The 14384-nt window shown below is 39.6% G+C and overlaps 1 protein-coding gene across 3 annotated transcripts in view; it reads left to right on the top strand.

The window, feature by feature from the left end:
- The window catches only part of LOC126482304 (ataxin-2 homolog), a 300551-nt gene that overhangs the window by 271934 nt on the left and 14233 nt on the right, over positions 1–14384 (top strand). For all 3 annotated transcript variants that reach the window (XM_050106335.1, XM_050106333.1, XM_050106334.1), the window contains one exon: positions 10344–10429. In XM_050106335.1, coding sequence (XP_049962292.1) covers positions 10344–10429 — 86 coding nt within the window. The remainder of the gene's footprint in view (positions 1–10343; positions 10430–14384) is intronic.

Below are 14384 nucleotides of genomic sequence, written 5' to 3'. Positions count from 1 at the left end.
CTGTCTGTCCGGAGATCACTATATCATCCAGATAGTTTGCTGCAGTAGGGACCGACGCACAAATAGTTTGTAAATATTGCTGAAACAATGCAGGGGCGGATGCACACCCGAATGGCAGTCTTTTGAATCGGTACAATCCAAGATGCGTGTTAACCACCAATACGCGCTGGGATTCGTCGTCCACCGGTATTTGCAAGTACGCATCGGCTAGGTCCAACTTTGAAAAATATTTGCCCGGGCACAGTCACTAGTTGGGGATTCACTGTGGCCTTGAAGTCCACGCAAAGTCTCAATTTTCCGGAAGGTTTTGGCAAAATTACTAAGGGTGAGGCCCAGAGAGAAGCTTGCACACGTTCAATTACACCCTGTGATTTGAGATCGTTTAACGTTCTTGCGACCTCATCACGCAATGCGTGGGGAACATTGCGCGCTCTGAAAAATTTCGGTTGCGCGTTTACTTTCAGTTCTAAATGTGCTTCATAGTTTTTAGCGCAACCTAAGCCCGGTGCAAAAATGTCTGCAAATTCGTCACATAGACGCGAAACACTGTCTGAAGGCACAGTTTGATTCACTGATAGGACCTGATTTACAATAGACATGTTAAACAACTGAAATAAGTCTAAACCAAACAAGTTCACTGCAGTAGAAGAACGAAGAACGTAAAATGACACAAGTTCCGTTTGTCCTTTATATGTTGCAAAAAGAGTGCACTGTCCTAACACAGGTATTGTCTGTCCTGAATAACTATGTAACTTAACATTTGCGGCACGCAACGGAGGTGCGCCCAGTTGTTTGTACGTGTCGTGATTGAGCAATGAAACTGCAGCTCCGGTATCGAGCTGGAATGGTATCACTTTGCCTTCAAAGTCTAAGTCCACAAAAAGTTTATTGTCCTGCTGACGACAAGAGCGACTGTTTTGTGCAATTGGAATAGACACTGGTACAGAATCACTTGCTAATTGATGTGATTTCCGGCGACGTCGACGCATAGTTTTTGTGGGACAAACACAGTCACTGCTAGAAAGAGTGGCACTGGACGAAGCGGAATTAACGACATGAATGTCCATGGGCGAAGGTCCACGAGCCTGAGTGTCCTTGGTTTGATTCCGACGCGAAGCAAAGGGCCTGGAATGATTGTGAGTGTCTGATCTGAGCTTTTTCTGGCAAACACTTTGAACGTGTCCTTGCCTAGTGCAGAAAAAGCAAATAGCTTGGCGTGACGGGCAATGTTCACGCGAATGTCTAGTATCACACCGCGGGCATGATTTCACTGCATTTGGGTGCTGGCGCGGCACACATGGCTTAGCGCGCGGCGGCAGCTGCGTCGAGGTGTGCGAGGCCCGGTTACCGGGCCGCGCAGCGCGTCCAGCGGGCCAGTTAATGTTACACACGGCTGGCGAAGTTGCAAAAGATTCCTGTGCACAGTCAAGTGTGTCCTGTCTATCTAATATGTCAATCACTTGTTGAAGGGAGGGATTAACTAGTTTCAAAATTTGCTCCCGTATGCGAACATCAGAAACGTTCTGTGCAATTGCATCACGCACCATTGTATCTGAATAAGAAAGACCACAGTCACAGTCAAAAGAACACTCCCTAGTAAGTCCTTGCAATGTTGCTACCCACTCCCTATTAGTTTGACCGGCCGTACGTTTTGTACGAAAGAACGTATACCGTTTTGCAACCACATTAACTGTTTCTTTGAAATAGGCATCTAAAGCAGACAAAATTTCCTCGTAGGACAGAGTTGCTACGTCGCGCCGGGGAAACAATTTCACTATCACACGGTAGGTGGACACACCGACACAAGAAAGCAAAAACGGCTGCCGCTCATTACCTTGAATTCTGTATGCGGCGAGGTGGAAGGCAAACTGGCGGGACCATTCCCGCCAAGTCTCGTGGGTGTCATCAAAACTTCGAAATGGTGGTGCAACGGCAGGTTGTGGCTGCGGTAGCGGTGAAGCGGCGGCGGCCGCATCGGTTTGAATGGCATGTTGACCCTGGACGAGCTGTCCAAGGGCATCCAATAACGCCTGCGTCTGCTGATTCTGCAAGCGATAAAATTCGGACAGTACATCTGGAGAATGTGGCGAAGCCATGACACAAATAAATTAGGGCAAAGTAAAACACAAGATCCTTTGTAGACTCGTCACCATGTTATGTGTCGGCAGCTGGGCCAACACCTTGTAGGTCGAGATGGCTGAAAATGCACGCTAGACTAACGCAGACGGGCGTGAAGTACTGGAACAGGCTACGTAATTAATGCTATGAAGAAAAGTACGTAGCTGGATTAATACTTATCTTTAATCAATCATTGTGGTACATCGCTCTTGACGATACACAGGAGACTTTAATTACAATCACTGTAAGGCTAATGGCGCCTTGCTAGTTCGTAGCCATTAACTTAGCTGAAGGCTATTCTGTCTCTCGGCTAATGAGAGAGAAAGGCTTCGTACATCTAGTCGCTAGCTAGGTCGTCCGTACAACTGGGCGAGTGCTTGTTCATATCACGAGACCTGCCTTGTGGTGGCGCTAGGTCTGTGATCACACAGTGGCGACACGCGGGTCCGACATGTACTAAATGGACCGCGGCCGATTTAAACTACCACCTAGCAAGTGTGGTGTCTGGCGGTGACACCACATTAAACAAAAGGTTTCGAACGTTAGGCACATTTTTTGATTTAACTTAGGCGTTTGATCATATCAGTCACAAAAATACTGGGTGTTACAAAAAGGTACGGCCAAACTTTCAGGAAACATTCCTCACACACAAATAAAGAAAAGATGTTATGTGGACATGCGTCCGGAAACGCTTACTTTCCATGTTAGAGCTCATTTTAGTTTCGTCAGTATGTACTGTACTTCCTCGATTCACCGCCATGATTTCATACGGGATACTCTACCTGTGCTGCTAGAACATGTGCCTTTACAAGTACGACACAACATGTGGTTCATGCACGATGGAGCTCCTGCACATTTCAGTCGAAGTGTTCGTACGCTTCTCAACAACAGATTCGATGACCGATGGATTGGTAGAGGCGGACCAATTCCATGGCCTCCACGCTCTCCTGACCTCAACCCTCTTGACTTTCATTTATGGGGGTATTTGAAAGCTCTTGTCTACGCAACCCCAGTACCAAATGTAGAGACTCTTCATGCTCGTATTGTGGACGGCTGTGATACAATACGCCATTCTCCAGGGCTGCATCAGCGCATCAGGGATTCCATGCGACGGAGGGTGGATGCATGTATCCTTGCTAACGGAGGACATTTTGAACATTTCCTGTAATAAAGTGTTTGAAGTCACGCTGGTACGTTCTGTTGCTGTGTGTTTCCATTCCATGATTAATGTGATTTGAAGAGAAGTAATAAAATGAGCTCTAACATGGAAAGTAAGCATTTCCGGACACATGTCCACATAACATATTTTCTTTCTTTGTGTGTGAGGAATGTTTCCTGAAAGTTTGGCCGTACCTTTTTGTAACACCCTGTATATTGATCCAGAAGCTGGACCATTACGGAATACGGGAAGTAGCTCAAAATTGATTCACCTCTTACTGTAGCAACAGATGGTTGAGAATGGCTGTGATGTGGGGTCTTAATAGGGTATGGTCAAGTGGGGGGGGGGGGGGGGGGTGCCCAGGGATCAGAGTTGGGGCCACTCCTGTTCCTTATTTATATAAACGATATGCCCTCTAGTATTACGGGTAACTCTGAAATATTTCTATTTGCTGATGACACTAGCTTGGTAGTAAGGGACGCTGTGTGCAGCATTGGCTCGGTTTCAAATATTGCAGTTCATGGCTTGTAGAAAATACACTAACGCTAAATCACAGTGAGACTCAGTTTTTCAGTTTCTAACATACAGTTCAACAAAACCTGACATTTTAATTTCACACAATGGGCATATGATTAGTGAAACTGAACAGTTCAAATTTCTATGTGTTCAGATAGATACTAATCTGTCGTGGAAAGCCCATGTTCAGGATCTTGTTCAAAGACTTAATGCTGCCATTTTTGCTATTGGAATGGTATGTGAAGTGAGTGCTCGTTCAACATGAAAATTAGTCTACTTTGCTTATTTTCATTTGTTTATGTCTTATGGTATTGTATTTTGGGGTAACTCTTCCCATTCTAAAATGATAGTTTTGGCTCAGAAACGGGTGGTTTGGGCAATAAGTGGTGTAAGTTCATGAACCTCTTGTCGACCCCTGTTTGCGAGTCTGGGTATTTTGACATTGAACTCTCGATAAATATATTCCTTATTGCCATTTCTTGTAACTGTATTAGCTTATTTCCAATAATAAGCAGCTTTCACTCAGTTAATACTCAGACGAAATCAAACCTGCATTTGGATCGGACTTCCTTAACTCTTGTGCGAAAAGGTGTGCTGTATACTGCTGCATCCATTGTCAGTAAGCTAACACTCAAATTCAAAAATCTTAGCAGTAACCCTCACCCTTTCAAATCAAAACAAAATTGTTTCCTCATGTGTCACTCCTTCTATTCTGTCGAGGAGTTCCTTGAAAAATTAAGCTGTTTCTTGTTGTACTGTTGATTGCGTTTACTTAAACTTATGGATTGATTTTTTTCAGTTTCATAAACATTTTACTTTTATCTGTTAATACATTTATGTTGTATTTCATACTGACATGTTCCATGACCTTTGAGATTTGCTCCTCAATTTGGTCCTTCGGAACTTGACATGTAAATAAAAAATTAAAAAAATTTACTGATGTTTATCTACTCCATGGCCATTTCCCATATTTATTCCCTATGCAGTTAATAATAAATTGCTGTTGTTCTTCTTATTCCCCTCCTTCTTACTCATATTTTAATGCTGGGTTACTTTCTGCAGTAGAAAATTTCTAACGGGTTTACAGAATAGTATTAATATTAAGAGATTGCAGTTTGGAAAAATGAAATTGAAAGAAAACCCCAAACAGCTTTGGAAGTCGTATATGCCACAAATGTTCGCTGAAGTTTGCAGACTCCTTGACCCTTCAATTCTTGGTCCTCACTTCTTTGCATACTAAACATTCTGAGGTTTTATCTGCGGTTGTTATCAATGAACACAATCAGTCCTCTTGCCTCTTCATCCATATCTTCATTCCTCACCTTGTGACACCAATTTAAAATTCTGTCTGGTGGCTTCTTCCTTCTCTTCTCCACAATTCTGATGTTGAGACTTTTGCCGCCCTTGTCATAAGCTATAATCTCATTTTTTGCCTCCCTTTTGTTATATGAAATATTCTAACTCCCACCCACCCACCTCATCCCCTCATTAGACTCCATCTCCACTGTTCTATCTTGCTTTTCTCCATTGTTGTTCATCCCATTAATACTGTATCTATCACACTGTGCATCTACTACTTACTATTTGTTCCTCATTATTTTCACTTGAGACCACTTATGATTGTCCCTCAAAATCTTGCTTATCTGAACACCCTGTTGTGCTCATCTGTCAACAGCTCCCTGACTTCTTCTTCATCATCGTCTTCATCCCCGTATTCAATTACACGTGAAACCAAATTGCTTAGTTCCCTTTCCTAGTCCCCTAATGATTCTCCGTTGCATTTACTTTCTGATTTAACAACAGCATCAACTTTCCTTACATCCTCTTCTTCCTGATGCCTGTTTTCCAATCTGTTGTTCACTGATTCATAACTCACATCCTTTTCTGTGTTCCTCGCCATCAGATAAAACTCCAACAGTGCCTTCTCACTTCAGTGAGTCTATAGTGGTTGTTCAGCTTCCATTTGTCCTCCTTTACTGCTCATCTTATCTTCAGGGCTAATGCTTTCAACTGCATCTCATATCAAAGAGTCATGGGCTTTGTTTCTGTTGACCTAGATTTATTTGTCTGCTAAATCCCCTGCGTTATGCACTTCTTCCAGTTGACTCCCAACTGTTCAGTTCATCCCAATCATTAACTTTCCTGGTTTTATTTGATTTAGTCTTCCTTCCTCTCTTTGTGCACACTGTTTGATAACATTATTGAGACACTGCTCATCTTCTGTCCAAGTTGAACACGACCCTTTACTTTTAAAAAATCTTTTGCTCTAAATATTGTTGTCTCTTTCTATTATAAATTTGAAATACATACTGAATTATTGTTGTTCATAACGTCAACAATTACTGATACTACTATAAAATCGGATACAGCAATAATTTTACCTGGTCCCAGCTTATTTCCTGTATGTATTAATTCCTCCAAATTACGATGATGAAGTAATTTGAGCGACATTCTGTAGTGACAAAGACAAAGTTTTATGGATCATACTATATTCCACTTCTAAAAATCTGACCATAGTGGCACATATTGTTTGTTAAACCTCTCTACCTTCAGCACTGTATTTTCAGAAAATTTACTAAATACTGTGCTGATGGTAAGCAGGTAGGGAATATCATATAACAATGGGCGAGCCATGCTGAGTGGCAAATGGAAAGAGTTATAGAGCTCCTGTGTTTGAACCAATGTTAACTGTTTTAGTGTGTACATTGTTGAGCTTGAGTTGCAGTCGGAAGTGTTGTGACAGGCTCATATGCAGTTCCTTCAGGCTTGAGTAATAACATATGGACAATAATCAGTCATCCTTTTCCGTCGGGTATTATTAGACAAATCTAGATATCGGCTAGAGCTAGCCATTATCAGTGCTAAAAAATATAAGAAGTACATAGTCAGGCAATAGTATAAAACGTTACAACTTGTGGCGTAATCTGTTCAAAGTCAAATTGTCAGTTGTAGGTTCATTGTCAAACAAATTAACCTACAGAACTTCCTCCATGGTGTGTTCGTTTAGATGCATCTACATGGTTAATAACAGCAAATCAGTATATTGGTTTTATTGTATTTACAATGAAAATCTGCTTCAAGTGGCACAGAGATTAGTACTCTCTACATTCGTAATGGAACAGCAAGCCACACAACTGTCCATCTTTCTGACATTTGGTGCCATCCATGAACTATTCAGTAAATAAGAGGAACCACATACCTGTCATGATGATTAAATAAAGAGAAAAATAGTACAAAAGATAGAAACATTTAAATCAAATCAGTTCTAATAGTTGCAGCATATAGCATGTGCCTCCTTGTGTTTTGTAAATATTTTTTTTTAAAAAGTTTTACCAATCTGATTTTACATATGTGTTTTAAAGAGTAACAAAACAATTGGCTCACAAGGAGTGAATCTGGAATTTTTTACATCTTCTATGTTTACTGTTAATGTGACAATAAGTCGGACAGCAACGTAAATAATTTTACTTGTATTTTATTTTGTGTTATTCCTATGCAAATTTGGAGTTTTTTGCTAGAGACCATAGCTGCCTTTCTTTGAGTGTTATATATTACGTAGTTCATATAGAGCTTGCCATACAGCTAACCGATGTGTTCTCTACAAAACCTACCTTCATTATATAGTCTTGAATGAACTGTGACAGAAGCCCAAACAACAGGGGACTGATGCACGTAACTTTTTATACTATCACCTGCCTATGTACTTCTTATATTTTTTAGCATTGATGATGGCTAGTCACTAGCAGAAATCTAGATTTGTCTAATAAAACCTGAAAGAAAAGGATGACTGATTGCTGTGCTCTTATCATTTGAAAGTCATACCACAGTCGTTGAGTGTGCACCCACATACCTAATCGAAGGTAACTCGATTTGGACAATAACTGAAACTCAACAAACAGATAAGGTTAGTGATGAAAATGAAGATTTTCAAAGACATCAACAATGGAATGAAACAAGCAGACATTGCAAGGGAATATGGACTTGCAGAATCAACATTAGCTATTTTTCTTAAAAGAAGGAAAAGAAATTGAAGAAAGTTTTCCACTACTTTTTCACTACTTCTTGTGTGAGAAATAATTTTTAATCAGTAGAGTCTTATGTCTAATTTGTGATTCATATTGCTGATTGATATGATTTAATACTTCATTTTTCTGGTGATGCTGAACAGAGAAGTTCAATAAAACACAGACTTCTAGTGTATCTATTTCAGAGCAACTTAGAACTAAATTTATTGAGTACAGACAGTTTAAGGTGGATGCAAAGTATTTGTATACTAATACTGGAACTCCATGTGTGTTCCATGCCACTATTAGTTTTGTTTTAATTGTGCATTGTTGTGGAAGCCTTCGTGCATGTGATAGTGTAACCATACAGGTGCTGCACAAATTTGAAAATTTGTTGCTGTTTATACTCCTCCTCCAGTTTCCAAACTGACTGATATTTTATAGTGATTAAGGCTGTGAAGAATTCCATTACTAATCACACCATCCAGGAGAATAACTAGCCGCAACACCTGATTGGGGCAGCAGAATCGACAGAAATTGCAAGATGGTGTAGTACATTGGACTGATATGCACTTGTTTCAGGTCACTACCAAACTTAGCTGACTGATCATACAATGCCAGTTTACACCACACACAGTGCAGTATACGCTGACACTGCCATTGCCATTCTGTGTTGTTTTTGATGTGCTGAATTTGGTTTCATGTGTTGTTAACTCTGTGTTTCATTTTTCCTTTTGTGTACAAAAGCAGATGAAATGCTAGACTCAAAAGGAGAGGTATCGAGCAGTGGAACAGAGTTTTTGAAACCATCTATATTGTGATGTAGGTTAAGATTCCAGGTATCACACCCTGCAGCCATTCATCATAGTGGGCCCTTGTTTGGAAATAATTGATGGGGGGGGGGGGGGGGGGGATCGGAATTTTGTGTGATGCTCAACATTAAAAGAGAAGATTTCTGTAGACTGCTTGCGTGATATAAGGCCTTCACATGCTGAAGGTTATTGGTTTGGACCTCATCAAGTGTCTTAATATTTTTTATTTGTAAATTTTGAAAATGCGATCTATCAGTTAAAGAACAAAAGACAAAATAATCTATTTATGTTGACTGTACAGTAGTGTCACAAATGTATTTTTCATTACAAGACTTCCTTTTTTATGGTTATTGTTGTACATATGTTTAAAACATAACATAAATTCCTGTTGCACTATGAACAAAATAACGGAGATGAAGATTTAAATGAAAGAAGGAATTATAAATAAAACAAAATTCAAGAATAATGAGGAATAGAAATAAAGTGTGTAGTAAATGGATGAAAAAGCAGGATTATAAAATGAAATAAATTAAATCATAATTAATACATAAAATCAATTAAAATCATGTGAACAGAGATTTCAAGTGGAAAAAGAATGATAGGAAGAAAGTACAGAAGCTGATATAATGGTTGAATTGATGTGCCAAAGCAATGGAAATATAAAATTACATTTAAACCAATTAACTGAATAAAAAAATGAGCAAAGTAATTTCAATAAAAATTGAAAAATAAAAAAACTGAAGTACCTGATGGTGATCAAATGCACAACCTTCTCTATCTCAAGGCCTTACACTATCTATGACACAATGCAACCAGTCAGTATGATGCCACTATATTAATGGTACTGAGCATCACGCAAAACTCCGAAATGTCTTTTTTTGTCAATAAGTTGCAAATGTGGGCATGCCAGGGTGAAGGGCTGCAGGGTGTAATAACTGCATCTTAACCTACATCACAGTAGAGATGGTTTAAAAAGTCACTCCCACCCCTGGGGACCTCTCCTTGTCAGTGATGTCTGTTAAGGAAGTCAGATAAGGGTGCCAGTGAGGGAAAGCCGTCAGTGGCAGTTGAATACCTTCAGTTTGTATTGATTCCACTATCCAGGATCAGCCACTGTATCAAGTGTCTTCAAGAAGTGCAAAAATAATGGGTTATCTTGATTAAGATTTTCTTTGGTTTGTTGTATTCACTTTAGGACAGTACTGGATAGTGTCTCCAATAAAGTTGTGGCAGATTTCTCCCTAATCCCTTCCATTTATGCTCTGCCCCCCTCCCCTCCACAATCTCCGCCTTTGCTTTCTTCAGCAGTTGTATAAATCTGCATGTAGTAGCCAAAACATGCATCAGTTGTGCATATAATGGTGATGATGCTATGTTTCTAGTAACAGTGCTTTTTTTCCCCATGACATTCTACTGATGCATACAGAGTACAGTATTGCAGCGTAATGCACATGTTACACAGGTTTTAAAACAGTTTAAATTGCAGTGCAAAGATAAACCACAAGGATATGTACTATTTCAAATTTTTAATTTTAAGTGATGTGTTATGTGGATAATTTGATGCAATTCACTATCATTTGTATTCACTGTTCTTTGCACCTGTTTTGTGTTCATTGATAAGATGAGTGATGTTCCTGGGAGGGGAGATCTCAAAAACTGTGTTATATGCAGGAACATTTGACATTAGGCTGATGTTCACTTTAACAGTGATTGTGTTTTCCTTTCTTATTGCAGTTCAAGAGAAGAACAGATGATCTGGAAGACAACACAGAGAAGTGTACTATATGTCTGTCAGAATTTGAAGAAAATGAAGATGTCAGGTAAATTATTCTAATTACATAGTGTGCAGGTGGACTGTGTTTAGTGTAGTGATCACTGAAGTATTAAAATTTAAGCTGTGACTACTACTGCAAAGTATCTTACGTATACCGATAATAAAACTGTAAAACTGTCGTGTATGTCTGTGTGAATGTTTTAATCTCCAGAACAACTAGAATTGTCATGGGGTTTTCACAGGCAACTTCAGCATTGCAATGCATGGGTTCCATTGCATGGCAGTTGGGACAAGTAAACATAGATATCGTCATTTAAAAGTTTTATCAGAAATCATCTGCTGAGCTTAGTAGTTCGGATGTAAAATCATCACAGTGTAGTACACCAAAGAAGGTGCTGTTAGTTTCATAGTGCACCAAAGAACCATTAGTTGATGCTCTTGGTTTATTAAACTCACTAGCAATTGAGTTTTCAAATGTTTACGTCTGTGACAGAACTAAGCAATGCAGTCGTATCTTTCACAAATACAAACCTATGACGGATTTTTGCTTTGTGTATTAAAAACTTGTTTTGCTTCTTCTGATAGTTTCTACCTTTTACTCTTTGCTAGGAAAAACAAATTTATTAAGTTTGCTTTCTGATTTGGTTGCCTGCTCATTACATTTTGATTTTGTTTTGTTTGTGAATGGAAATTCTTAGAAAATAGTCAAATCTTTCTGAATACACCAGAACAGCTAAAAGGCTGAGGACTACGCAGTCTCAGAAATCCAGTGAAGATCGTGAAGGGAGACTTGCTGTGGCTCGAGAACATTCGGCATTATCTTGTTGTTTGGAAACTCATTCTGAAAACGATGTGAGACAAAACTCTGATCTAGAGCATCGTACGTAATCTCACTCTTCAGATCCCTTTGGTCACAGAGACTTAAAGTTACTTCTCTCCAACATAACATTGTAGAAGTGGGAATTCTAATGGGAAGTGGAGCAGGTGAGCAAGTTTTTACACCCAATGAGCTTACATTATGCCACGAACGTAAACAACGCACGAGGCCAGACGTTGCATATTGCGGGCGTGGACATTAGTGCGAGTTACTTTTCACACGGCCAGCTCTGTGTGGCTCTCTCCCGTGGAATGAAGCAAGCAGACTCGTCATTCATGTCCCCAATCACATTACATCAAACATTGCCCCAAAAAGAAGCTTTATAAGCCAAAAATAAATTTCACACATTCAGTGTCAGGCACAGCTATAAGTAAGTATCTGGACAATTTCCAGTTTCTCAGCTAGTTGCTTATAATAATGTAGCATAAGTCTATATACTTCAAAAGTGTTCGTAATAATGGTACCCTTTCATTTGAAAGGAAACTTAACATAAAGATTTTATTGTTGGTTTGGTCCAGGGGCAGATGCCGAGGAATAGGTGGGTGCTGTGACAGAGAGCAAAATAATTAGAAGCACACTTAATATGTATGTTACATCTTTTACTTAACTTTCATCTGAAAGCCCAAATTGTATCCTACATTGCCCTGTTACATATGCATGTTCATAATAAACAGGCACCAGAAGAGAGAAGCTAACTAGTAATACTGTGAAGGCTGCAAGTGAACTCTACAATTAGCCATGCTGGCATCAGTGTGGCGTCTCTTAAGCTGGCTCGATGGTGGTTCTGTTAGCGCGTGCAGCAGCGGGTGTGTCTGTGAGCCAGCTGTACATTGGCAGGACAGTAACGTATGTTACTGTCAGCGTCTGGACTTAGACTGCCTGGTGTCGTGTCGATAGTGTACGACACTACATTTATCACAATAATGTAGTTTAACTGCTAATTATTGTTTTCAGTCAGGAATTATGATGTTTTATTGCTGATTAATCGTGTGCTCCTTGGTGTTCCACGAAGTTATTGTTTCCATTTTACGCGGACAGATATCTGGATGAGGATATAGTGAAGATCCTTGCTAAAATGCTAAGTTTACACCCACTCCAAAAACACTACCAACAGCAGATTACATCACCTTCATGGATCACATTGTAGCTTATCTCCCACTGAAAGCGGCAGAAGAGGTTCACTGTGTGAAACCTGTAGAACACTTACAAAGATGCCAGTGCTAAGATCAAACATCTCTGAGGGAGAAAGAACGGCATTGAGAAATCTGTGAGAGGACAAGGAAACTGTACTTCTGTCACCCGACAAGGACAGCACACGTGTGGATTAGAATAAGATGATTTTCAATCCTCTGATTGACAATGCATACAATCAGATAGATGTCAGCCCTACAATTAAAATTGATAGGAAGGTGATGGCTCTTCTGAATGAGTCAGGTATGCCATGAAACATTATTAACAATCTTAAAATGTGAGCAGCAGTGCCACAACAGCTGTATGGAGTTCCTAAAGAACATAGTGAAGAAATTTCTCTGAGACTTATAGTTAGTAATATTGGTGCACCGACATACTGGCTGACAAAATACCTGAAACACATACTTAGTTAATATGTGGGGAAATGTGAACACCAAATCCACAAGCCCGCTGAATTTGCACACCACCTCAGTCAATTGCAGCACCAGGGTACATGTATTAGGGTCAGTTTTGATGTAGTCTCCCTCTAGTGTTTCTTTTATGATTCCTTAGAACTAATTGCAGAAAAATTTGAGGTTTGTTTCACCGGACTTCTAATATATGTACCGTAATACAATGTATCTCTTGCCAAAGATTATTATGTAGTAAAGCGTAATATCTATCATATCCATATTCTTTGTAAAAGCATTGAATGTTTACATTATGTGAATCAGTGTAAAATTGAGTGTAGCTAAATACTGTGTTTATTTTTGTACATAGCATAATAATGTACTCTATAAGAAGCAATCTGATATGGATACCACAAGGCAGTGCACTGTAACTACCTAAAACATAAAAAAAACTTTTGGGTTTGTAAATGTTTCATCACCGATCACTAAATTTCCGTCAGCAGCACCAGCACTGCATCTAGCTACACTTGGTCCACAACATAATGCTCTTGTAACACATCTATCTGATGATGAGCCTGAAGTGGCTTGAAAACATGTTCAGGGTTGAATAAATCATAAAAAAAGTGACTGGTTGCATATTTATTACCACAGAAATGCCAACAGAGGTAAATGATCAAGTGTTTTGAATAGTCCTTGGCCTAGCAACCATTTGCATACCTATTAAAAGAACTGGCATGATTTAGCTATCCTGCAGTACAGGGTCAAGATTTAAACATTATACACTTCCTCCAGCTCAGGCAAATTGAGCAAATCAGTTGGTTCTTTTGCATTAGGTGTAATCGAGGGTGGACCTCAGGTGGCTTACAAAAGCACCATTTATTCATGGATGGTTTATGAGGAAACACAGCAAAACTGTGATTTTTGGGTATGAAAATTACCAATTGTGAGGATGGCCACTTCTGTAGTTACCAATATTGAGAGGTGCAAAGTTACAGTTACTAACCATAGCAAATGGCTCAAGTTTTAACTGTACATTCCTTAGGCATTCATATAGAATCACCATTTTGCTGGTTGCTTTGATTTGATTTTATCAGGGAAGCAAAAACAACATTGGTCAAGCCCCCATTGAAACAGAGTTTATTGTGTGGTATTGTTCCCTGTGTCTAGTAAAGTCAACCAATGCCCTTGAACATTGCAAGGAGATCCTTTACTGGTGCTTTGCTAGAGACAATTTCTTCAGGTCTGGTTGATCCAAATATTCGAAGATCAGATGTGATGCGGTTTCATCACCCACTCCACACATCCTACATTTGGGGTCTTTTTCTATTATCCCCATTGTATGTAGGTGTCTTTTAATTCCCACGGCCTATCAATAGTCCAACCACGAGTTTCATTTCTCTCCTATCCTGACCAACCTACTGGCTTGCTCATTACCACTAATTCCTGAGTGACCAGGGACCCACAATAAGTTTACCCTATTGCTTACACCTCGGTCTGTTTTTGAACCGTCAGTGAACCAGATGATGTCCCCAGTATGGTGTCGA

The sequence above is a fragment of the Schistocerca serialis genome, chromosome 5 (genome assembly GCF_023864345.2).
Source record: "Schistocerca serialis cubense isolate TAMUIC-IGC-003099 chromosome 5, iqSchSeri2.2, whole genome shotgun sequence".
Taxonomy (NCBI): Eukaryota; Metazoa; Arthropoda; class Insecta; order Orthoptera; family Acrididae; genus Schistocerca; species Schistocerca serialis.
Note: the sequence above shows the minus strand (reverse complement) of the source record. Positions and strands in the feature narration are given on the sequence as shown.